We start from the raw sequence: 27,144 nt of genomic DNA on the forward strand, positions 1-27,144 counted from the left end.
CTCCGCGGCGAGGGGAGAAGCGCCCCCGTCGTGGTTTTCGGCGTCGAAGCGCGCTTGGATCCAGTGAAAGTTGCTCGGGGACGAGCGAGTGGGAGAGTTCAGGAGTGACTGGCAGCTCGGCCGTGTCACAGTAAAGTCATTAAGTGGCGGTTAGCTGGACGCTGGAGTGGCGGACTCATCACACTCACCCCTCCGCTGTAAACAAAGCCGAGAGCAGCTTTAATGGAAGCTTTTAAATATGAGGGTGACTCCGAGCCGACCAGCCCCAACCATCTGTTTACGTTGGGACAGATTAAAGTTCCTCTCGGAGGTCCGCGGGTCTCCACAGCCGCAAACGTACACACGGCTAAATCACCAGAGGTGACTAATGGAAAAGGTCGCGATAACAAACCATTAAGGCCGGCGGTTCTTCTCTGCTGGTCGCTGACATGGAGACAGAGTGTGGGAAAATCTGCGCGCCCCCCAAAAAAGAAGTTTATTATCAACTTTTGATGAGTAAACTTGACCTTTTTGTTACATCTGTCATGTCTCTGTGGTGGGTGTGAGGCGCAGTGCTGAGTTCCAGATAACTTGAACTTCACTGTTTACTTCATTGACTTCTGTGTAAAAGATTCCTGTGGAGATTTCGGGATTTTAAAAGCAATAGTGCACATTATCTTTGTGCTCTTTTTGTGCAATTAAAATTCATGTGTATGGAAAATTATGTATGGTTATATTTAGACAATGGCTGCAATACAGTTTATTTGTTTATATTTAGTATATATATTTTTCATTGTACATCTTTCTGATAAGTGTTTATCTCATATTTATTTATTTTTGGACGTATAGTTTTTATTTTTAGAAACAGGAGGCCTCAGACCGAAATCTCGTTGCCATGATATAGTGATATGTTTTTGTGCAATGACAATAAAGAAAGTATAAGTCTAAGTCTCTATTTGGTGGTGAGAAAAAAACAAACAAACACTAACCTATATGCTTTTTTTTATCCTGTAAAAAGAAATTAATCAGATATGAACAAGAATTGACAGATTTAAAAACAAATGACTCCATTCTAAAATGGCTCAAAACATATGACAAATTAATTTAAAAATATTTTATGCCATTTTCATTAAAAATAATGGGTAGTTCCAAAACTATTGAGGTATGATAAAGAAATGTTGACATCAAATTTTCAAATAAAACGATATAGGCTTTATTACCTTATGAATAAATGCATTCAGATTTCAAGAGGCGCTGTCATCTTCAGTAATTCGTGATGAATCAACTGCTCCAGTCAAATTCACATCTTGTGTTGGAATTATTATGGTATCAACAACTCATATAAATTCATAGAACTATGACTCATTACAGACACCCACAACAAAACAGTTTCATACAAGTCGAATCTTCCCGGCCAGAACAAATATTTGCGTAAACTGTTTGATATTTTTAGTTTGAAAAATCCCAAATCCCACAGGAGCCATTTTGACCCAATAAAACTTTTCCCCTCAAAGTCCCCGGAGCTGGATTTGTTTATTGTCGTTATTACAAAGAACAGATTCATGACAACTTGTGACGTCATTCGCTATTTTTTTTATGCCGTTTCGGTTCTTTATTGTAGCCGATGCATCACGTGGTTTATTTAGTCCAGAAAAAGAGGAAGTAAAAATCACAATGTTGCTGTTAAATTAACCTTTTCAAAAACATATTTCTTTATTTTCGCTTCTTCGGTCATTCGAATATTTTGTAAATGGACACGAATATCAATTTCAAACGTGAAACCAATTTTCTGTTGACACACCGCTCTCTAGTGGTCAAGACTGGAAGTTTGTGAGCTGCAGTTTGATTTTAAAAAGCTACTGAATATTTAAACAAAACACGTAAAAACAAGCAAAGGAATAAAGACAAAATAAAACAAGAAAACATATATTGGCATAAATATATATTTTTGGAGGTTTAAAAACTTGAATTATTTAAGATTATAACAGAATGACTATATTGAAAATATAATTTGGAATAAGCATCAGTTATTTACACTACTGCAGGAACGTTAATATTAAATACCATTAAATACCATCACGCCGTCTAAGTGTTTTCGGCTGAATCCGTCTGTCTGTGAGGCTAATTGGCATGTTTTCTTACACCCGGCTTCTGAAGCCGGAGGAGGTCAAGAGGACAATCCCCGGGTGGTTCCCGAGTCTCACCTTCGACCTCAGTCAGCAGTCCTCGGGGAGGATGTGGGCTCTGGTCAGGAAGGGCGGCCGGCAGGTGTCAGCTGCTGGTGACACTGGACTCTGCCGAGCTTCTGGAGAGCTGGGAAACACAGCCGGCCGGTGGCCTGAAAAAGAGCTGAGCCAGAAGCGTCTACCAACCCGCCAAATTCACGCTTTAAACATTATTATCATGAGCAAAACAGCAGCTATACTCATGTAAACACATTGCATTCAACAAAACACAAACAGCGGTCTGCCAGCAATAGACATTTTTATTTTAAAAAACATGATTTCATTTTTTAACAACGTTTCAGTGTCGAGAAGAAAACAGCCAGTGTGATCGATCAATAGTTCCCTTTTCAGTTTGCGATCCAGTCGAACTGAAGTTGAATTCCAGTCCAAGTGGCGCCCCCTCTTGGCGATTCATTGGATTGCACGTATAGAAATGGCTTTGGCACAAACCCCCCCCCCCCGTATTCATGTAAAAAAAGAAAATAAAAATCTAAAAAAATGAAAGGTGAGTACCTGACGTGAGTCAGATTCAGGAATCAGAGGAATAAATATCTAAGAACGTCATTGTATGGGTGGTGTTCGATGAGGAGGATCCGTCAGCGTCGTCTAGCTCTCGTCCCGGGTCGGAACGTTTCCGTTACCCAGGAGTCTCTCTGTTTCTCCCGCGTTTCTCTCCACGTCCAGGTTGAAGGAGCGGATGCAGGAAAGGCACCTGAGCAGCAGGGGGTAGTGCAGTCCGTTGTAGAGTCCGGCCCCCAGCAGCAGCACCAGGAAGCCCAGCACCTGCAGGTAGTGGAAGTGCTCCCAGCCCAGCGCCAGGCTGACCACCCAGATGACCAGCGTGCGCAGGCTGTCCAGCACCATGCGCGTGGTGGCGCTGATCTCCTTGGTCACGCTGATGCCGGCGAAGTTGAAGAAGGCGATGCTGACCGTGTTGCCCAGCAGCGCCAGCAGGATGAGCGGCTGGTGGCCGATCTGGCAGAAGGCGTCCAGCGCGTCCTCCAGCACGTGGCGAGGGTTGCTGCCGAAGTTCCCCACGTAGATGAAGTACATGGGGATGAGCAGCAGGGAGAGGACGAAGAAGCCGAAGCAACCTGGGAGAGAGAAACACAGCCAGCTTTAACATTAACATTCTCTGGTTCACATTCCATGTTGGAAATGTCTCAGTGCTACAAAAGGTTTGGCCTCTGTTTCACGTCTTATTTGGCTCTATTTAAAACATTATATGTAGATGTAGGAACTTAACTGTGAATATTGTGTTTCATTTACTTACACTTATTTTATTATTTTACCATAGGTGAAAAAAAAACAACAAAAAAATAAGACCTCATTTATTATTAAAAATTATTCAGGTTTTAAGTGCCGACCCAGCACTACCTTTTGAAATGGTATTTTTATTTACTTTTACTATTGTTATTCTTAAATACAAACACATTTTAAAATATTGTATTATGACAAATATCATTTTATAATTTACATTTCCCTGTATATAGATATGCTTGTATGGTTTGTGGTTTTCTTTATTTATTTTTATAGATTAAAAAAAGAAACTAACAAAGGTAACGTACTCCGTCATGTGATTATCATGTTATTCAACAAGAACGACTACATTTATTATAACTCAAAATACAGCTTATATATATATATATTTTTTTTTTTTGTTTTGTTTTAGTGTTCTACAATTTTTCTTTATATACCAATATTACTGAATTTTAATACATTTCTTCATATTAAAAGTCACAATATAGTCACAATATTTTTTTTCCAATACTACAAGGCAATTAACTGATATCTTTACATTTAAAACATGTTTTAGTGTACAAGTCTAATGAATACAATAAATTATTGAAGAGAGTCCTCTTGTGGCTGCAGATTTTTTTATTTCCACAGGATGTAGGTTATTAGAAATATTATGGTGAATCATACTAGCGATGTTGCTCTGTCAGTTGCATTAGAATCGAACTAAGAATGTATGGAATGATTGACAGTCAGTGATGTCTTTGGCAACAGTTGCATGTTTGGCCTTTGACCTCTGCTGTATTGATGTGAGCGGCGACAGGTAAAGAGAGTGCGTCAGCCTTGAGAAGGAATCCAAAGTTTGAAGTTTACTGTCAACAGCAGCCAGACGTTTACAGAACTTATATAATTTGGTAAAAAACGAGTCGTCAGCAAACCTTCAGTGCCGACGGCTTTGAGCGGGTGCACGTCGTGTTTGTAGACAAACTTCTCCTCCAGCACCATCTGCACGGCCACGATCACCTGCGCCATGACGATGAGAAGATCCCCTGAAGAGGAGGATGAGGAGGAGACCGGATTAGTATGAGGATGTAGGAAGCGACCGAGGAAACATCGACACCAGGATGTAGGACGCGACCTAGCAAACATTAACATGAGGATGTAGAAAGTGACCTAGCAAACATTAACATGAGGATGTAGAAAGTGACCTAGCAAACATTAACATGAGGATGTAGAAAGTGACCTAGCAAACATTAACATGAGGATGTAGGACGCGACCTAGCAAACATTAACATGAGGATGTAGAAAGTGACCTAGCAAACATTAACATGAGGATGTAGGAATCGACCGAGGAAACATTAACATGAGGATGTAGGAATCGACCGAGGAAACATTAACATGAGGATGTAGGAATCGACCGAGGAAACATTAACATGAGGATGTAGGAATCGACCGAGGAAACATTAACATGAGGATGTAGGAATCGACCGAGGAAACATTAACATGAGGATGTAGGAAGTGACCTAGGAAACATGAACACAAGGACGTAGGAAGCATTCGTATGAGGATGTAGAAAGCGACCGAGGAAACATTAACACGAGGACGTAGGAAGCAATAGAATGAGGATGTAGGAAGTGACCTAGGAAACATTAACACGAGGATGTAGGAAGCATTCGTATGAGGATGTACAAAGCGATCTATGAAACATTAACACAAGGACGTAGAAACCAATAGAATGAGGATGTAGGAATCAACCTAAGAGACATGAACACGAGGACGTAGGAAGCATTCGTATGAGGATGTAGAAAGCGACCAAGGAAACATTAACACGAGGATGTAGGAAGCGACAGAGGAAACATTAACATGAGGATGTAGGAAGCGACAGAGGAAACATTAACATGAGGATGTAGGAAGCGACAGAGGAAACATGAACATGAGGATGTAGGAAGCGACAGAGGAAACATGAACACGAGGACGTAGGAAGCGACAGAGGAAACATTAACATGAGGATGTAGGAAGCGACAGAGGAAACATTAACATGAGGACGTAGGAAGCGACAGAGGAAACATGAACACGAGGACGTAGGAAGCGACAGAGGAAACATTAACATGAGGATGTAGGAAGCGACAGAGGAAACATTAACATGAGGACGTAGGAAGCATTTGTATGAGGATATAGGAAGCAACCAAGGAAACATTAACACGAGGATGTAGGAAGCATTCGTATGAGGATGTACAAAGCGATCTGTGAAACATTAACACAAGGACGTAGAAACCAAAAGAATGAGGATGTAGGAAGCAATAGAATGAGGATGTAGGAATCAACCTAAGAGACATGAACACGAGGACGTAGGAAGCATTAGAAGAGGAGCGCGAAGCCTCACCTGTGATGACGTCGCTGAGCTTGTGCGAGTCGTGGTTGCCGCTCAGGAAGTCGGCCAGTCCCACAATCACCAGGCCCAGGATGGTGATGAAGATGCCCGTCCACTGACTGGCCACCAGGCGGCGACCCAGGAAGGCCACGGAGAGCAGACCGGTGAAGATGATGACGGCTCCACGCAGCATCTGGAAGCTGGAGGCGCTGGTCATGTTCAGAGCTGCCGGACAGGTGTGTTTAGCCAAAACCATCCAGTTCTGTGTCAGAGGCGCATCGGACCATCACTTACCAACATACATGGTGGACGTGGCCGTCATGTCGCACATGGCCGGCGCCAGGAAGAGGATGGGGTTGAAGCTCTGGCCCGGGTTCATGGTGGGCTCGGGCTTGCGCTTGTCGAGGCACAGCAGGATGTAGAAGACGCCCAGGCAGCTGAACTCGCCCAGAAACATCCCGACCGCCTGGGAACCAGGAGAGAGCGTGAGCATCGCCAACACTTTTCAGAGATGCCGACTTTGTTTGTAACTGTACCTGCACAAACGGGTGAGAGAACTGATGTGCCGGGTCGTCATGGCAACCTTTCGCTGTGAATAAATCTGCCCATCTGTGAAGGAAACAAACAACGTTAGCACGCTGGTGATATTGACAACGAGCAAGTCGGATCAAGCTTTGGTAAGATGCATGTACATGAAGCCACAGGATGCATTAACATGAGAATGTTAGGAGGCATTATTATGAGGATATAGGAAGCTACCTAGGAAACATTAACACGAAGACGTAGGCGATGCTAGCATGAGGATATAGGAAGTGACCAAGGAAACATTAACATGAGGACGTAGGAAGCATTGGTACGAGGATATAGGAAGAGAAGCAGAACCCAGGAAACTACATGAGGACGTAGGAAACAGGAGTATGAAGACTTAGGAAGCATCAACATGAGGATACAGGAAGTGATGTTGGAAACATGAGCATGACATAAGACACACCCGTGTGAGGACGTATGGGGCGCTCACACAAGGATGTAGGAAGCATGAAGATATAGGACGTCACATCAGGCGTGTGACTATTGTTCTTCTCAACACATGAAGTGAAGATGCCATTAGAGGCCACTTCTGACACGCAGGTGGGCCGTGTGTCACTTCGCAGACGGGTCAGGTAATAGACGGTAGAGTATGGATCAGATGGGGTCAGACAGGGTCGGATGGGACCACATGATGCTCTCCACTGTTGCTGACTGCAGATAAGACTTTTTTCACGCCGTCTCTGTAATGAGTCACTAGCTTTTACATGGCGACACAGTCGGACAGAGGCATGTGAGCAGAAAGAGAAGGAGACCTGACGACGCAGCAGTTTCTGGAACAGTGGTTTGAACCTCACAATCTGCCTGACTGATCAAACATCTCAGCTGATCAGAATGTGGCTGCATTCCTTTGGTCGGAGGCGTGACTTGGCGTGACGCATTCGCACCAAACCTCAGCCGACACGCATCTTGGATGGTGGCAACTTTAGAGCGTGGAGAAGTGAGTGCGGAGAGAGAGCTGACGCGGCAGATGCTTTGGAACATGCTGACCTGCGACAGTCTCTTCTGACCCTGACACAGACTTCGCAATCGCCCTCTTAGTTACGAACATCTTACGCTCACAAGACTGTCTCAATAAAGACCAGTCCAACTTCCCCACTGAGGGACTAATAAAGCTTATCTAATCTAATTCATGACATTGTAATAACAAGAGGTAATAACGCTGTCTGTGACCTTATTAATATTTCCAATAAATGAACAGGACAGAGTTTCTTAAGCTTGGAAATACAATTCAAACAGCAATAAAATAACAAAGATACATTTGAAATAATAATAATAATAATAAAAACTATTAAACTTGAAAGTTAGATATTTTTAAGATAATACATTTATGAAAAATCCAAGTCGTTTCCCCACTGATCTTCAATTGAAATGAATTCAACGTTTGTGCCAATCTGATTTAAGTGAAGTGAAAATGAATCGCAAGTTCGCCTGGAAGTTTCATTTGACGTGTTGTCTCACTGACCTTTCTGTTGCAACACTTTCTACCAGCTATCGCAACCCGATCATCGATATCGATGACGACCAACAAAAGAAAACACTAGCTTCTTCAGGTTAGCATCGGTGGCTAGCTACTTTCATGTGCGTTACACGCTCATGTATGTGTAATAACGCTGTAGCTACCAGGCTAATAGGAATATCTCACTGTACTTTTTCGCCCCTTTCATCCAGGAAGTTGACTTTTTAACGACGAGCTCACGGCACAAACAGAAGGAATGAGGTCACTCACTTCGCCGATAACGTGTTGATAGACCCGGTGGTCAGCATCAGTCCCGCCAGCAGGAGCTGGTATTTGGTCCACGCCATGTCGTCCGAGTCGCGAGCAGAAGGTCTGTCCAGGTCAGAGCAGGTCCCGCTTGTTGTGGTCAGTGAAGCTGCTCCTGCTGCTGGCTGTGAACGGCACATGACGAACCAGTCAGCTGACCTCGGTGCTTTATTGCGTGCTGCGTTCAAGGGCTGTCGGAAATCCCAGCCTCCGACCAATCGCGTGTAAGTATCGGTAATTATCATAATAACGAAACCAGAAGTCAAACAAACTGTTAGTGGTGATTAACAGTCGCAGTCTCTGTTCATGATCAATCGTTGGTGGATTTAATTTCGCGATCGGTATTTTCTTTTCCCCCAAATGAAAGTTAGAAGATAGTTTCTTCTGTCTGTTTAATACAGTGTTTATCGAATACATGTATTTATTAGATTAAATGATCATTTTTCAGTGTATTTGGAAATATTCAAAAAATATTTCAATGATTTATAAATCGTTCCTTAAAAACAGGCGGTCACAGCTAATTGAATGTGGCACGCTGTGTTTAATACTTCATTTCAAAAGGTCAATATTCAACTTATTTTAATAGCTTTCATGTCATTATCGGAATCATTTCAACGTATTATGCCTATAAATTATTTATATAATGTCAACGACCTTTATGATGGTAACACACCGACTCCTAGAATTTTTGTTTATATAATAATAATAATATAAGAAATTATATCGTATTGCAAACTGTGAATTGCGGTTAACTTAAGCGTATTAAATAATAATAATAAAACACTAAAAATTACGAACTAACACCGCAGCAAGCTTCAGAAGAGACAGCAGGGGGAGATATAGACCTGTATTGCGTCTTCACTGTGGCCTGCGACAAAACAATCCTCGTGAAAAATGTAGAGTTGGAAAAGATCATGAAAAAAAACAACATGACATTTCCAATCACAGCACTGATGTTCATTCACAAAGCTTCTGTTGAGGTCAAACATCCTTTTGATTTCAGTGACACAATGCAACTTCATCATACTTTTAATCACTGAAAGTGGCCATCAATTAGTTAGTGCTGATTAATGTCCCGCTCTTCATCAAGGCAGCGGCGATCGCTGATAAGAACAATGGGCCTCATCCTCCATTATCATCACAGCTCAAGTGTAGAGGGTCGGACGACTCCTGCACTGCTGGAGGAGAATCGTCTCCCGGATGAATGACAGCGTGATTGAACATGAAATATCAGAGTCATAAACAAGTCACAGATGAATACTTGCGTCTTTAAAATGTTTGTGATATTATTATTTTTTCATTATTAAAAGGTTTTATATCACACAATAATGAATTTCTATTACTTACGTATTGAATTACGAGACAAAAACATCCCACATAATTTCTGTTTTAACACGAAAATGATTTATTATTAACATCAACAATGTATTAGAGTATTGAAATATACAATCATTCATTCATTTTAAGTTTTTCTGAGTAATTCATTTCAAGGTTTCAAGGAGTATTTTTATTCTGTTTTTCCCTCTACTTGGTATTTTTCCTGAGTAATCAAAATACTTCAAAATACTTCTAGAACCTTCAACATGCAGGCAACTCCTGTGGATGACACATCCTTCCCAATAAAGAAAAAAAAAATAAAAAAATCCTAAAACTAAGGGGGAAATTACATAATAAAGCATGACAGATTAAAAATAAAATAAATGAATGGCTTTTAAAAACAGAGGAAACCAACAATAACAGCAACAACAAACAGAGACACACATACATAATTACAATAAAAAATACAAAGAAAAAGATGAATTCAAATTATTTATTTTTTTCCTCAAGCAAAGGCAATGAACGTCCATAATATTTACATGATTATAATATGCTTAGATTTTCACTGAAACCATCCCAACTTAAGAGAGAGCCGTGACTGAACACAATATTTATATGATGAATAGTTGTGTTTTTCGTTCCAATGTCTTATCTGAGCTTGGGTCTCGGGGGCAGCAGTGTCAGTTAAAAGGCCCAGACTTCTGCCATCCATGATGCCACTTCAACCTCTTCTGAAGTGGAGCAGCCGTGGACCGTCCCCCAGTTGCCCATCTCACCAAGATGGATGCAATAATGCTACAAAGTATCGAGAACATGATCAATGAATATTAGGATCAATGAAACCAAGGTGAAACTTAGAAGAACAGCTACATGTGTAGTTACTGTTGGGCTTTTTCTATTTCTGAAAACTCTCCATTTAGTTGTGAAATTTTAATGCGCACTTTGTTATGCAGTGGATGTCACCTCAGCATTAGTCTGGACGTTGTAGCACAGTTTTGTTTTATTGCAGCAGAATTAGCATCATTTTAAAATGCGAATCTCACTCCCTTGAAATGCAGCAAGAGAGTTGTAAGTACTGGTGTTGGCTCACCTCTGACACGGGGACATGATGTGGGGGTGCGCTCACACAACTCGCAGGTGATTTAAAGTGGTGCAGTAAGTCAGAGAGGGTCAGTTTAAATATTAAAGTCAGCATATAGAGGGCCATTTCTTATTCATGAAATCTCAGAAGTCTGTCAAAGTCAGGAGGTTCTTGCAGGACAACTTCAAACTGGCCTGAAAGAAGAGAAAATGTGAATGAATGAAGGACGTCAGCTCTGCAGGGATGCTTCAGCCAGACGCTGTTAAATTCTCATCTGAAGACGCCTTCAGTTTTGACAGCTGACGGCATCAGACGTTCTTCTGAAGCCCATCAAGACGAGGAATGATTTCGTGTCGTGCCGGACGGGTCACGTGACCGGCTCAGGTTCCTAGATGCTCAGCCGTCCGGAGGAACCTCGAGAGAATAATTCATGACAGTCTCAGTGATGCTCACCTGGACAGATTTCACACTCCACTGACCTCCGACCTGTCGACTTATGTAAGAGCTTCTCCAGTCGCACACATGTCGACAACACATCCCATAATACAACCAATCTCAGACGCTCCAAGGTCGGACTGGATTTCAGCTGATGTTTGTGTTTGATATGAAGGGTGAAAACAAGTGAGGCTGAGTTGATGGATGGATGGATGGAGGGAGAGTGGGAGGGATGAATGGATGGGTAGATAGATGGATGGATGATAGAGGGAGAGTGGGAGGGATGAATGGATGGGTAGATAGATGGATGGATGGTAGGTGGATGGATGAAGGATAGGGGATGGAGGGAGGGATGATGGAGCGAGGGATAGAGGGATGATGGGTAGGTGAATTCATGGAGGGATGGATGATGGATGGAGGGAGAGTGGGAGGGATGAATGGATGGGTAGATAGATGGATGGATGGATGGATGATAGAGGGAGAGTGGGAGGGATGAATGGATAGGTAGATAGATGGATGGATGGTAGGTTGATGATAGATGGATGGTACATGGATAGATGGATGATAGAGGGAGAGTGGGAGGGATGAATGGATGGGTAGATAGATGGATGGATGGTAGGTGGATGGATGAAGGATAGGGGATGGAGGGAGGGATGATGGAGCGAGGGATAGAGGGATGATGGGTAGGTGAATTCATGGAGGGATGGATGATGGATGGAGGGAGAGTGGGAGGGATGAATGGATGGGTAGATAGATGGATGGATGGATGGATGATAGAGGGAGAGTGGGAGGGATGAATGGATAGGTAGATAGATGGATGGATGGTAGGTTGATGATAGATGGATGGTACATGGATAGATGGATGATAGAGGGAGAGTGGGAGGGATGAATGGATGGGTAGATAGATGGATGGATGGTAGGTGGATGGATGAAGGATAGGGGATGGAGGGAGGGATGATGGAGCGAGGGATAGAGGGATGATGGGTAGGTGAATTCATGGAGGGATGGATGATGGATGGAGGGAGAGTGGGAGGGATGAATGGATGGGTAGATAGATGGATGGATGGATGGATGATAGAGGGAGAGTGGGAGGGATGAATGGATAGGTAGATAGATGGATGGATGGTAGGTTGATGATAGATGGATGGTACATGGATAGATGGATGATAGAGGGAGAGTGGGAGGGATGAATGGATGGGTAGATGGATGGATGGTAGGTGGATGATAGATGGATGGTACATGGATAGATAGAGGGAGAGTGGGAGGGATGAATGGATGGGTAGGTGGATGATGGTAGGTGGATGATAGATGGATGGTACATGGATAGATGGATGGATAGAGGGAGAGTGGGAGGGATGAATGGATGGGTAGGTGGATGGATGAAGGATGGAAGGATAGGGGATGGAGGGATGGATGGATGCTTGGACAGAAGAATGGCTGAAGAGACACAGGCCTGTGAGAACCTGCCGAGGCTCTGGAGATGCTCCTCTCCTGTCACGCCGATGTGTCGAGAGTCTTCTAAGATGATCACATGGCCATCGGCTATCAATCATAAACAGGATCAACTCTCATGAATCTTCCGCGACTCTCCTCCGGCCATCACTTTGTTTTGACCTTCTACTTCCATCAAGCGAGGACCTGAAGGTCAAGCAGACCTATTGATCAAGAGGAAGTTAATTTAAAAGTCGGAGGAGAGTTTTCATTTGTTCTCCACGTCTGTGCTGCCTGCGCCGGTCAAAACATGTTTCAGCGCTTCATACATTTCAATCTTTACTGTTTTATTTATTATGTATAATTTAACATGAATTTCAATCATATTTCACTGTAGTTTAAAAAAAAATATTATTCTATAAACATTTTTTGACATCTTCAATTGACATCTTTTTATTTATTTATTTATTTTTTGTTTCGCAATTAAATCTTAACGTTCCTCAGAATATTTACTTTCTTTTAATTTCCTGACATTTGCGTTTTTTTAAATGTATTTAATAAGTTATTTTTTTGACATTACCTTCCTCTAAATTGAAGGCTTATATTTAAATCCCATTTTAAATGAAATGTTGCCGCATTTCTCATGTGAAATCAATGAAAAAAAGAAAACTGAACTAAATCAATTCATGTCTATTGCAAATGAAAGAAACACAGCAACAAACTGAACCCGCCCAAAATAAAAAAAAAGCTGCGCTTGCGTGAGCGCGAGGCTCCTGCGCGGGCGGAACGTGAGCGACTGTAATCCTCCCGTCACCTGCTGCTGAGACGATGATGCTGCGGTGATCTCACGCGCTGCGCCTCTCTCTGACTGTGACTCTCTGCTATTTATAATCTGCTGCTATTTTTAGTACCTTTGTCAGACCCTCGCCGCCGCCAGTGTCCCCTCGTCCTCGCAACCCTGTCAGGTTTGTTCACATCATCGTCGTCATCGCTGCTCCTTCTGATATGAGCTGCGTGAATCTCAACTGGCTGATGTTCGGATGAGCTCCGGAAAGCACTTGGACTCAGTCTGGGCCACGCGTCATCATCTGGAGACCAGAAAACACCCCATTAGTTTTTTACCCTCAAGAAGTTGAAGGAGACTCCTTTTTTGTCTTCAATATGTTAAACTAAATAGACTTTGTCATTTATTTATTTATGTATTTATTTATTTATTTATTTATATATATCAAGTCAAATTTCCTCTTCAACTCTTTTTTTCCCACTGTAGATTTTTTCTGATCTAATAACTAATATATTTTTTAAACTTCTTCATCATAATCTTTTTATTTAATTTTGATTTTCTTTTTCCCATTTTGTTTCATAATTAAGCTTCTTTTTCTCTCAACTTACCTCTGAATTTATTTATTTTATCTTTAATTATATTTTATAATCCTCTAACTTTTTCACTGTCGGCTTTATTCCCCCCACGATGGAGCTGATGCATTTCCAGTCTGTCCGTGTCCATCTGTTGTTTATCAAAACAACTCAAAAAGTTACTTCAGTTCAATTTTCTGGAGCGTTGATGATGGAATTAGACTTAGAGTTTGGGTGTCTATGTCCGGAACGTCGCTACCACCTGCTGGTCCGTTTGAATTCGACTGTAAATATTAATCCAATGCTAAAAATAGAACAAAATATATGTCAATAAATTTACTTTAGAATAGGGCGGAAATCAGCTGCTTGGTGGAGGTTGGCTAAGTACTAAGTCTAGTATTTCAGTAACTTTTTTTTCCGCTATTAATTCATCTTTTATTGTTTACATGACGCAGCGTTGAATCTTTTCCACGTCCTGTCAGATGTTCGATCTTCCCTTCGTGGCCAAACATCCGTCCAACAACAGGAGCGACGGCCGACACTTGAGATTTAAAACACGTATCTTCAGTCAGAAACCAACTGCAGTCATAAAGGAGTGTTTGTTTCCAAACTGCTGCGGCGAGGATCAAATAGCGAGCCGCCCACTTTATCACTTTCCTCCGAAGATTTATGGCTCTCGGATTTGCGATTCATCACCGGGGCTGCGTGGCCTTCCTCCAACGCTCCTCCTCATGTGACCTACGTTGTTTGTAAATTCATATCAACAATCGAATTTATCGTCTTCACGACTCCGACCTTGACTCGCCCAGACTCCTGCGGCTGAAACATTGAAGCGTTCCTCCTCAGGCCTCTTGGGCAAAGGTCAGGTTCGGACACGGTGAGGGTGGGATTATGAGGGGAAGGTCAGATTAAGAATGCAGATGCGAGGGAATATTTATGTGTGGAAAGTTCTATTCTGAGCAGGTTTATCTGGGCGCACGTGAGGTTGTGAGCTCGACTCCCTATTTGGCCGCGCTGACGCAGACATGAGGTTTCCATCATGGCCTTTCTGGACTGGAGATCTGCTGTTTACACAGAGCCAGACAGGTTTAATGATGATTATGACCACTGCTATCACGCCGATGACTCGTTACTTGGACCACGGATCCTGGAAATGACTCAACCTTCTGAGAGAAACCTTGGAAGTAACTCAGATCTTTGAAGCTAGTTTGCCCTCACTTGAAATATAAGCCACTCCTGGCTGACTTGTAGGAAACAACACACACGGGTCTGTAGCTCCTGTGTCGCACGATTGAAAGCGTTTATGTGAGTCACTGGGTCTCACACATGTGTGGGATTCCTGAGTCCTATCCTGCAACTGAGGTCACAAGGTCTGTCTCAGATTCATGTACACACACAAATGTTTTGGGCACACCAGTTCTTTGAGCCTGGGACTCATACAGGCACGAAGGACTCATTCGTTTACTTTAAGTTGAGTCAAAACTGTGCAGTTTGTGACGTTCACAACAATGATGCTAATCCAGTCACTGTCTAGAAAGATAATGGGAGTCACTCGGGTGTGTTGGACTCGCGCTACTGACCCGCCTCAGTTGTTGTGGCTCACGCAGATGTGTTGTGTTTTTTACTTCAGCTCACTAGGGAGCAACAACTGAGTGGGACGTGAGAGACGTGAGACGTGAGAGAAGAGCTGTGGCGCGACATGCTAACTGAATGTCATTTGTTTCGGGTCTTGAAATGGCACGTGGGACGCATCATTTCCCACCAGAGCAGAGTGTTTTTCACCCACTGAAAATGCTCCGTAAAGTTAAAGAAACATGACAACTATCCATCATGGCAACATCTGACCTCATCGTCTGCGCTATTATCTGCTGATTCAGCAGAACCCCTGTCGTGATTACGCATCTGACAACTGTTACGCAACCATGTGTCCAGTGGAGCTCGGCGTGGTGTCGACCCGAGTGTGTCCGCTGGAACTGTCAGTCTGAGATCCAGCGTTAGAGGAGATGGTTTCCAACGGTCCCTTTCCTCAGCCACAGATGGAAACATGGAGGTCTCCACCACCCGCACCTGACCAGAAAACGCCGTTCTCTGGCTTGTATGTGTCAAACTTACAGGGGTCCAAATCCGCCCCACCAGGCCAGTTTCAGAAGAAAGATTGGGTTTACAATTAAATTCAATGGTATCATGGCATAGGAGGATTGGAATCTTTGCCTTAAACTGCAGCAGTTTTTTCAAAATAAGGAAGGCTGTTTGTGGTGTTATGAAGGGGAAGCGGTGTTGAAGGACGGTAACTCGGGTATTTGGAACCACTGGTGAGAATGAAAACAGCCGTCACTTGTGCTTCCTCAGTGCCAGTTACACGATCTGTGTGAACGAGTATTGGTTCTGCCAGTTAGACACCTTTAAGAACAGGTCATACTCCGGATCTCCACTTGTTGACTGAGCTGCTGCATCCATAAGATGAACTATGGAACCAAATAACCAAACAGAAATTTTCATTGACACACATATTTGTTCGATATTTTGAATTTTGAAGACAAAAAAGTGAGTTGCTCAAATTTGAGATGCTCAAATTTGTTGTGACAATCGTCTGATCCCACAGGTCTCTGACAGAAGAGCAACATCATGGACCCAAAATGTCTGTTGAACTTTTTTTTTTTTTTTAGTTTTCAGCAGTCAGCAGAGCTTCCGTGCTTAGAGGTTTCAGGAAACTTGACATGATGGATTTTGTGGAACTAGCGACCAAAATAGAGGAAGCTGACTCAGCGCAGTCTAATTTGGACTGATCCAAATGAAGCCGGTCTCACACAAGGGGGACGGAGACTGATGTGTTTCCAAACAGACTGAAGCTTCCAAGGTTGACGTGTGACAGAAGCGCCCCGGAGCGCCGGCTCCTCCGGTGGGAGCCTGAACTGGATGTGCCGTGACAGTGGGATGAAAACTGTCAAGTAAAGAGGAGGCCAAAAAAAACAACCAAAAAAAAAAAGCTGTGCGGACCGCGGGCACTCGGCACACTTACACACCCAACGGTGGTTCATCACGTATCGGGTGATTTCATAATCCACCCAGCGATTACGCCTGCCGTGAGGACAGACGCACGCCGTCTGCTATTTTCTCTCCACTTCCTCCTCATTTGTCTTCTGGAACACAAAGACGGACCACGGAACAGAGACGCCCCGCAGAGATGCATCAGCGCTTTAATCAGCCGCTCCGCAGTCTGTCTATCTGGGGCCTAAATGACTGAGGTTGACTTTTGTATCGACTCTGCGGGAATCTGAGAGTTGCAGCTAAAAATGACACGTCTGTTCCATTTACATAGAAAGAACAAGTGACTGTGATGAAGACACAGGAGGGTCGTCCTTCACAACCGGCACTTTCCTTTGTTCCCTTTCATCCACCTCCTGTTGGTCTTGTTCTCCAGCGAGGCATGGATGGAGACAGATCAACTTGGGTGAGATCAAACCACCTGAAGACTCTGAAAGAGATGGTCATGCCAACAGTTTTTGGGCTCAAATCGTGGCTTCATTTTCACACATGCTTGGTGCCACAGAGTCCAGTCCGTAACGCCGCTGAGAATCTCCGGGACGTGTGGGAGAAGACCTTCACTGGACGGTCTCTCATCGTCCATACCAGGTCTTGGGGACAATAATTCAGCCTGTGGTGTGGCAGACACTTTTAAAAACCATGCCACAGTTATCGTGTGCCGGAAGTCCTGAAACATTAGAATGTGGGAGCTGTTTTTGGTGGCAACCTCTTTTTGTCGAACAGTGCGGTGGAGCTAAAGGCCTCAGTGGAGCTGTATGGTGGCACCTGGTATTAGTGTAGAACGGAGGACCAGTGTGGCGGAGCAGCTATGTGATGGAGTTTGACTCGCGCTACTGACCCGCCTCAGTTGTTGTGACTCACTCAGATGCGTTGTGTTTTTTACTTCAGCTCACAAGGTAGCAACAACTGAGTGGGACCTGAGAGAAGAGCTGTGACGCGACATGCCAACTGAATGTCATTTGCTTTGGGTCTTCTAATGACAGGGTGCAGCATGTGGGACACATCATTTCCCACCAGAGCAGAGTTTTTCTCCCGCTGAAAATGCTTCGTAATGTTAAAAGAAACATGACAACTGTCCATCACGGCAACATCTGACCTCATCGTCCGCATTATTATCTGCTGATTCAGCAGAAACAGTGGTGCGATTACGCGTGTGACAGCTGTTAGGCGACCATGAGTCGGCGCGGTGTCTATTGCGGTGGAGTGGCGTTGTGATATGGCAAAGCTAAAAGCCCAAGTGGAGCCACATGGTGGCACCAGGTATTGGCGCAGAACTGACATTGGAAGGTGCCGAGTGGAACTGCTCTGCGGCGGAACGGCTATGTGATGGAGATAACAATGTCTCGGTTTAGCTCGGTATCCAAGCGGAGAGTCATGATGTTTCCCTTGTAAAAGACAAACAGGAGCCGTGGAATGAAGGAGGTGCCCTGTGGTGGCTCCTACATTGGTGGAACGTTGAAGGAGCTGCATGGTTCAGTGGTGGCGATAGAGCTCAGCCTAAAGACACAGTGGAGAGGCACATTCGTGCCACTGCGGCATCATGGTGCGCCACTTCGGTGTGGAGCGGCACGGAAGCTGAACTTCAGTGATGGTGAAAAACGCCTAGTCAAGGATAACTACCAGGTGATGGTACACAGTGAGGCAGGGAAGCGTTTTGGCGAAATGGAGCGGTGCGTTGCCGCTGACTGGTTGGGTGGCACAGGGGCAGTTGCAGGCTGGTATAGAGGGACAGTGGAGGTGCGACCATAAAGACCACTGATCAAACCCATGTTTGCCGGTACAGACACAACCTCCTTCAGCAGAGCAGCGGACAATAGTCTGGGCACCGCAGAGGCTCACACACGGTGCCAATGTGTTTTCATGAGAACTGAACTCATTACAGCCCGGGTCGAGGATGGCAATAATCCTGGATTTGCCTGGAGGTGGACTGTAACTGGGCGCCTTCTCGGGCAGCAGCGGTCGCTCTGTATCTCACACCTCCAACACAAATGTTATTTTGCAACAACGACACCCCGAGTGTCACTGTGAAACATCTGAAGTCGACTAAAACACAATTCCAAGTGTGACTTCTTGTTTGCTCCCCAGAGCCCCGGAGGGAGCGACTCGCCCGCCGCCGGCAGCTGGTGTGGTCGCAACGCTGGGTCCGTGTCAGGAGCCGAGCAAGCAGAATAATTACACCAGGAGATGGGAGGTCAGGGGGGAGAAGCGCACCCGTGTCAGCGGCAGCAGAGCCGCGGGTCACAGTTATGCAACGCCGCTAATGTCAGCCCATCACATAAGATGCGACCCTCCCCGTCCCCCTCATGCTGGATGCCATTTTCTCTCTGTATCAGCTGAGATAATCACATGAGAGGGTCCATCAGGTCCATCTGATCTTCAAATTGATACACTGTTTATGACAGTCCAGAGTATCACTCATTATTACTCCAGGTGCTATTAGCACACATGCTTTCATAATAATAATAACAACAATAATAATAATAACAACAACAACAACAACAACAACAACAACAACAACAACAATAATAATAATAATAATAATAATAATTATTATTATTATTAAATACATTGTTTAACCTAAAAATGTATGAGAAAAAGTGCATGCCTTCTCCCATATATTTATTTATTTTTCCATATGATTTTATTTTTCTTTCTTATCTCATATAACATATCCTTCTTTTGAGACTCCTCCGTGTTTTACTTACTTCACTTACTGACTGGAGACTTTGTTTGTGATTTTTCATATTTCTCCAAATAAATTTCTTGTCATTTCAGGATAAGATTTCTTTTTTCTGTTTTATTTATTTTACATGATTTTTAAAAAATCAAATATTAAATGGTTTTGTTTTATTTATATTATTTTTCTTTAGATTTCTTATCTTCTTTTTTATTATTTTATTTTATTTATTTATTTAACCCCAAATTTTCCTGGTCGCCCCATTTTTAAAAATAACAACATTCTGATTCATTTGTTTTTTTCTGTCTTTTTAATATTATTATTATTTTTAAATCGTATGTTTAATTGCATTTAATTATTTATATATTTTTCCTTTCCTTTTTTTCTTTAATTGTTTTTTTTTTCTTTAGATATTGCATCATCATGGAGATGGCTCCAACAGTTGGGGTACAGTTGGGACCTTATTACTATGAGTAGAAAGGTCTGAAAACACAGTCTTGGTGGAGCATGTGGCTTAAGAGACTGAGACATTTGGATGTAGCACCTCACCACCAGAGTCTCTGAGACTCTTTAACAGTGGCCCTCAGAAAGATGGGTCACAGCAGCAGACAAAGAGAAGCAGACTTTATTTGTAATGCCGACGCAGCCGGGTAATAAAACACAAGTTGAGTTCAGACAAAAACATTTTCTTCTCTGAGAGATGACCCGACTGGAGCGGACCATTATCGCCGCTCTGCTGGCGTGATAAAGGTCGCTGAAAAATGAGTCGGCTTAATGTCGGCTAATGGAAGCGGGACATTCAGAGGTTGCGAGTGTGGAAGATAAAACGGCAGGAAACTCATCAGCCGTTCATTTAGCTGGGACCACTGAGGAGCTCCAGCGGTTGCCAGACGGCAGCTTGGCGGCGACTCAGTCAGCTGCTCGCTCCCAGAAGCCAAGTCAATGCCGCGGCAGGTTATGAGAAGAGGCTGTTTGGAGGGATCGTGGTGTCTCGCCTCAAATCGATACCGTGATTACGCTGTGTTTTCTTGCCCTCTCTGAACAGACAGGGTGATGAGGAGCTCTTCAACCAGATGATGAAAAAAGAATGCTGAACTGAAACGCCTCTCCATCGCCTTCATCTGCTTTTATTTGTTTCAGTTGCTGCGTCGATCCTTACTGTATGGCTTCCATTCAGATCAGTGTGTTTCCATCCGTGTTCCGCTTGTGAGCTGAGGGTCGCGGCGGCAGCAGTCGAGGTTCAGAGCCCCAGAATTCACTCTCCTCTGAAGCCTCTTCCAGCTGAGACATATGATCCATCCAACGTGTCCGGGGTCTGCCCCGGGCCTCCTCCTTATTCACCTCACTATGAAGATGCGGTTCTACTCTGAGTCTCTCCTGGATGACAGAGCTTCTCCTTAGACCTTGTTTTGTCGGTCGCCACAGTGACCACAGGTGGGAGTAGACATCGACTAGTCACCGAAGAACTTTTGGCTCGCTCACTAGACTGGAGGGTGGCCTTCACCCTCACCCCGAACATTCCAAGCAATGTGAGTGACTTTAAATTCAGTGACAAAATGAAGTAGAAATGAGCTTTAGCTCCCAGTGGAACCCGTGTGAAGTGAAGAGGTCTTTTCTGATGGACAGCCAGACTGCAGGTTCGCCGGTTGCGTAACCACCCGGGTGAGCGACCCCAGCCTGACCCCGACTTTTCCAGCCTTATGCAACGTGACGCGGAGTCCCGACTGCAAATTCAGTCCTAATGAAAGCCAACACAGCGGCTCTGAGATTTGCGCCGCTCATATTTACCGGCGCCACTTGATGAATTCACATCAAATATTAAAGCGGAGTGTTGTGTGTCACAGCGGTGTGCAGAACACACAGGAGTGCACCCCGACATCCCGACACGATGAATTTCAATCCAACGAAAACAGAGGTTCTGAGATTGTGAAGAGGAACATTTACTGAAGAGAGGAGATTCAGTTATTCACTAGACGGCGGTTTGTGTTGAGTTACGCATTTGCGTGTTGTGTAATCGCAGTGGGCTCCGGTTACACGTTGGGAAACATGTCCCCTGATAAGAAGCCCCTTAATTTTGCAACAAGCGCCGTGGCTCCTCTGACAGTGGGGACGCTTCCCTCGGGAGGTCGGACGAAGCACTCCGCTTTGGTCCTGATGTAGAGATGCAGAAACAGATAAATAAAGAAGTGGCTTAACCTCTTGAAAATTAAAAAAGTTTTATACATTAATATTGGATTTAAATGACTAAGGAAATAAGTTGCATGGATGTTAATGGAGAGGGAATTTATACATTAATGGATATTAAGAGAAGCTTTTTTGTATTATTATTTCCATACATAGGCAAACATCTCAGTGTTATTATGAACAAATTATTGTATTTTTAATAACTAATGAATTCATTAAATAATTTCATATGAAGTATGGAAATATTTATCCATTAAATTCTGGAGTCAAATTAATACATAAAGAGATAAAAACAATAAATAAATAAAAAAAATGTGTGTAACTGGGGGATAAAAACATAAATATAGAAATAAATACATGTATGGAAAGTTACATAAAGAAAAGTGGAGAAATAAATGAATTAAATCAATAAATAAATATTATAAAATATATAAATAAATACATACAGAAGCAGATCAATTTATGATGTAGAAAACTATATGGAAAAAACTATAAAGTATAAAAACTATAAACTATAAAGGAAATACAAATATTTGAATTGTTAAATAAAGTATTAGGGCAATAAGTAAATAAACATGAATAAATAGAGAAATAAATATCATTAACAATTGTAAATATTAATATTTTGTGATGAGGAAAATAAATGAAAAAACATAAAAAATACAAACAACAGCACATTAATTTGCAACTTACAAAAAAAAGTGTGGAAATACACAGAAGTAAGTGTGTCTGCCATGTGATCAGTACTTCAATGACCGATTGTGAAATTGGCAACAATGGAACATGGAAAATGGTGGATAAGTGAAACACAAATTCATATTTTTGATACGTGATTTCTTTTGTCGCAATAAAGCGATAAAGAAGGCAAATGCACAAATGTTGAAATAAACAAACTGGAAACTAGCTCATCGTATCAGGTAAGAAAGGTCAAAGGTCACTGACGTATAAAAATGTTTGTTGACAGCTGCTCTGACTCAGGTGAGTCAGGGAGAGGACGGATCGTCTCCTGAGAGCGGAGGTGAGGAGGAGCCACGCGGCCTCGCCGCCCGGGGTCAACACAGCCAGTGACACACAGACAGCACAATGGAAATAAACTTTAATGAAACACACGTCGAGACAAACGTCAGCACATCGCAGATGTATTCCAGTGGGAACCACGCCAGTAAAACAGCCATTTTTGGAAAGAGAAATGCAACGTTTGAAGCCCAACGTTGGCTGAATCAAGTGTGTCTCAGTCCCTCCTGAGGTGCATGAGGTACAAACATCGCCAGACAACACAGATGGAACCACTTACAAACTCAGTGTCCAGAAGCGTCGGTGTAAGGTGCAGCAGTGAACTCTGCGGAACAGACTTCGTCCAGCTGTCAAAATAGAGCAGAAGAAGCAACAAACAGAGATACACAAAGTAGGTCTGCGATCACGCACGATCCAACTCGCTTTTCCATGTGTCAGAGATGGAAACACGAGCTCAACAAACGTATAAACCGAAGGTGTCCAGACACAAGCGTCGCCCTTCCCTGCCTGCTGGGAGAACGGCTTCACTTTCATGTTTAATGAATATAAATAAGCCTGGATGTTTAAAATACTTTATACATTTGACGTTATTTTGAATTGCTTTTGATTCCCAGCAAGTATCTTGTCATACATGCACTTTTAAAAAACCCTTTTGAAAACTCAAGTCAATTTATGTCTGAAAAGACAGAAGACAGATCCTTTGTTCTGTCTGTTAAAAAATGTAAAATAAATAAATGTTATTAGTTATTTGAATTCACTGTGAGTTAGTGAAATAAGTCAAGATAAACTGATTTAAATAACGGTCATTTAGTGAGGAATAATACATGTAATTTTCAGATGTTTATATCAATATGACTTTTTTTCATATAAATGTAAATAGATATTGGTTTAATATTTGAAGAATGTAAACCATTTAATTCATTATGGTCTTATATTTAAGATCATAATCTTTAATTTGCTCTCATGAGATTCTATTTCATATTTTTTCATTCTTGAAGTGAATGGTGTCTGCATTGAAAATCCATTGCAATAATAATAATAATAATAATAATAATAATAATAATAATAAACAAGAATAATTTAATTCCACAAAAATATCTATCTTGTACGTAATGTATGTATTTATTTTGTTTTCAAATATATTTTTTCAAATATTTTCTTTGAATATATTTAGGTGTAAGTCCTCCTCTGTAAATAATTTAAAATAAAAATTCAATATTTTATTCTAAAATAATTCATTAGAAATTCTCATGAAAAACAACCAGGATATTGGCATTTCTCCACAGAACATTCAGAAGCTCAAAAATAATATTCCTTCAGCAATTCCTTGAGTGTTGTGTTCATATTTTTGTGGAGCCGAGACGAAACATGTTAAAGGTTTTGGCCTAAATCTGAAGTCGGCTTGTGCAGACGACTCCACTGAAAAAATATTCTCTCCTCTGGGTGAAAATACTCGAGTATGTACAGAGACGTGTCGGACGGCTGGATAAATAAATGATCTCTCCGCGGGGCTTTATGTACAGCGAAACCCTCCAGAGCTTCTCTCACAGTGAGTTTGTCCCTTTGTGACCCAAGTAGAAACAGCATTGTACCATTCAGAGGCGCCACAGGTTGTTGAGCTTCCAGAGCATTTGGAGCGACTGACTGTTACTGACGACGAGATGTTGTCGCAGGGTCACTGCGCTCAACACAACAGCAGACTCAGCAGTCGCAGCTCCAAGAGTGACAAACACTGTTATTACTCTTCGATTAATACGGAGGATTCAGCCACATTCAGCATCAAATATCAAAAGTATATATTTTCTTATATTGAAAGGTTTAATGACACATAGAAAATAAATAATTATACGTAGCTCTGAGTAAAACTTATGGCTTCTTTTTTGAAAACTATTTGAAATACATGAAATAATTCTGGAAAAAAATTAGGCTGTGAGCAAAATATTTGGCTTTTTTCCTCCTCTGACTCTAGCTTCTTTTTTTTTTGGAAAAAAATTGATATGAAAAATATCAAAAAAATAAATTAAACTCTATATTGATATATTGATCTTGAAATGATCCATATGTGCTACATATAAATTTATTTGAAATGAAAACAGGATGATGCGTTCACATGTGCTTTAAAAGTAGGGATTTTATGGCAATATATACAGAAAAAAATTGGAAATAATTTGCAAAATATAATAAAACTGAAATTCATACATCAAATTCTTTTCCCTTTTGTTTTTTTTATTTTATGTAGACAAAAAATGCTGAGGGAAGATAATATTACTGAAATAATATTGATAGATTGGAACACTTTCATTTAAAGGAAAAATGGGTGGTGCATTCAGATGCACTTTGAAAGTTGGGAATTTGTCTTTCGTAGTGTTTCTACATAGAAATGTGAAATATTGTTCTGAGACCAAAAAGCTTCCATGATTCTCTTCGGTGGATGCCACTATGGTCATATTTTCTTAGCTTGTTTAACTTCACTCATACAACATTTAATGTGTTTTTCAAAAGTTTTCTATCAAAAAAGTACCAAGCAGACTGTGAATAATGAAGCTCAGGCTGTTGTCCCGCCTCTTGAAAGGCCCGACAGGCTAAGAATTGTAGGACTGCTGAGCGTACCGTTGTCCTGAACGCAGCACAGACACTAACCAAGCCAGCAGAAGTGACGTGACAATGAAATGGATTTACACCGACAGTCAGAGCAACATGATGCTGGTCAGAGGTAGAAATTCGGGCGTCGGCGGACAGATTGCGACCGCGGAAGGAGCTTCGACAAGTTCGTCGTCACCAGGAAGGAAGTTCAGTTCTGCGGCCGCGACGGGACGACCATCTAGATGGAGCTGCGCCGCTTGTTCAGTCTTCGGTCCGTCATGATGCTGTGCAGACCAGTGGACACGGAGCTGATGCCCGAGTGGTGCTGCAGGCCGCACATGCAGCCGTTGGAGTGCAGCGGGTTGGTGAAGGCCTCACCCTGCTCCATGTAGGTGTCCGAGGAGGAGAGGTCGCGCGGGATGATCATGGGGATGGAGTACTGCAGCTTCTCCCTGCTCTTGTACCACAGACACGAGCACATAGACTGGAACTGCAGCACCTCATTATAAACGTTCCGCAGGCCGCGACTCGCCGCTCCGCCGCTGCTGCCGCCCACCGCGCCGCATCCCGACGGCGTGGAGGCGGCGGAAGAAGGGTCCACCGCGCAGTGGAAGCGTCCGCCCGCCTGGCCGTTGTGCGAGAGCAGGGCGCGCTGCTCGGCGTCGCGCTTCTCGTCCTCGGCGTTCATGGTCATGAAGCGAAGCACGGCCAGGTTGAGGAAGGCGCCGATCACCGCCAGGCCGGTGAGGATGTAGATGAAGCTGAAGGCAACGTATTCCGGCTTCTCCTGCAGTGCCTGGTCGTTCTGCAGCGCCACGTAGTCCCCGAAGCCGATGGTGGTGAGGGTGATGAAGCAGTAGTAGTAGGCGTGGAAAAAGCTCCAGCCCTCGAAGTGGGAGAAGGCCAGCGCCCCCAGACACAGCGTGCTCATGCAGGAGATGAAGCCGATGATGACCATGTTGACCATGGAGACCTCGGTGCGCCGCATGCCCAGGCACTTCTTCAGCCGGTGGAGCAGGAACCTGACGCAGGTGTTGATCCGCTCGCCCACGCTCTGGAACATGACCAGGGTGAGCGGGATGCCCAGCAGGGCGTACAGCATGCAGAACACCTTCCCTCCGTGCGTGCTGGGAGCCGCGTGGCCGTATCCTGAGGGGGAGACGGGAGAGACGGGAGCAGGTTAGCCAGGCAGAACTAATTAACTCCACAGCGGAGCGGAGAGGACGCGGGTCCGCGGAGAGGATCCTCCGGGCGGCGGCGATAGAGCGACCTGGAGTCGACAGATAGAAGTGATTTGCATGCTGCGAGCGTCGGCCGCGCTGCCTTCGGAGACCCTTCATTTCACAGTGGCAGAATGCAATTGGAGATGAGGATGCAGAGCGCTATTGACGCGGGAGACGCGAGAGGAGAGAGAGCCTGAATTATTCATTGACCATTGTTCTCCGAGGAGTGGACCCGGCTAATGAGTACTTTTGCTGGTAATTAGCCTTCAACATTATTCCTGATAAACAAGCCGGAGGAGGGGAAACCACCAGGTCCGTTTTGGGAGAAAAGCTGTCCGTCGCGTGTTCTTGGAAATGTTGGGCTGATTTGACTCGTGAGGTCTGCCGCGCATCAGTGGATGAACTTCTAACGCCTGCGAACAAATGTCTTCCTCCTCCTGCGTGTAGACTCTTAGAACTGCGAGCGCCGTTGTTAAGAGGCGACGCACAAGCCATATGAAACATGACATTTAGAAAGAGGGAATGAATCACAGGAAGAGGAACTGAAAATAATGATGCTTTCAAGGTGAAGTGTTATTACCCCATACCAAGTCGACAAGATTTTACTGGGAAGGTTTCCAAGGTTTTCGTGTTCACT

At 43.3% G+C, this 27,144-nt stretch overlaps 2 protein-coding genes across 2 annotated transcripts in view; both read right to left on the minus strand.

Moving 5' to 3' along the window:
* Positions 1 to 2,453: 2,453 nt before the first annotated feature.
* Positions 2,454 to 8,295, minus strand: slc35f6 (solute carrier family 35 member F6). The gene is made up of 6 exons (XM_053881191.1): positions 8,126 to 8,295; positions 6,348 to 6,420; positions 6,106 to 6,277; positions 5,824 to 6,036; positions 4,379 to 4,489; positions 2,454 to 3,298 (listed from the first exon to the last, which is right to left on the minus strand). Exons 1-6 carry the CDS (start codon positions 8,200 to 8,202, stop codon positions 2,811 to 2,813), a joined length of 1,134 nt encoding a protein of 377 aa, XP_053737166.1. The 5' UTR covers positions 8,203 to 8,295; the 3' UTR covers positions 2,454 to 2,810.
* Positions 8,296 to 22,848: 14,553 nt separating this feature from the next.
* kcnk3a (potassium channel, subfamily K, member 3a) overlaps positions 22,849 to 27,144 on the minus strand; it is a 34,048-nt gene continuing 29,752 nt past the window's right edge. The window contains exon 2 of the mRNA XM_053881043.1: positions 22,849 to 26,433. Coding sequence (XP_053737018.1) covers positions 25,523 to 26,433 — 911 coding nt within the window. The 3' untranslated portion in view covers positions 22,849 to 25,522. The remainder of the gene's footprint in view (positions 26,434 to 27,144) is intronic.

This window comes from Synchiropus splendidus, chromosome 12, assembly GCF_027744825.2.
Source record: "Synchiropus splendidus isolate RoL2022-P1 chromosome 12, RoL_Sspl_1.0, whole genome shotgun sequence".
In the NCBI taxonomy this organism is placed as follows: Eukaryota; Metazoa; Chordata; class Actinopteri; order Syngnathiformes; family Callionymidae; genus Synchiropus; species Synchiropus splendidus.

Excerpts from the sequence above, each read along its gene's own strand:
- slc35f6 (XM_053881191.1), bottom strand. The coding sequence starts at position 8,202 with ATGGCGTGGACCAAATACCAGCTCCTGCTGGCGGGACTGATGCTGACC. Across the intron at positions 6,278-6,347 it reads TCTCTCACCCGTTTGTGCAG|GCGGTCGGGATGTTTCTGGG; the intron begins GTACAGTTACAA and ends CCTGGTTCCCAG. Across the intron at positions 6,037-6,105 it reads CACGTCCACCATGTATGTTG|CTCTGAACATGACCAGCGCC; the intron begins GTAAGTGATGGT and ends CCTGTCCGGCAG.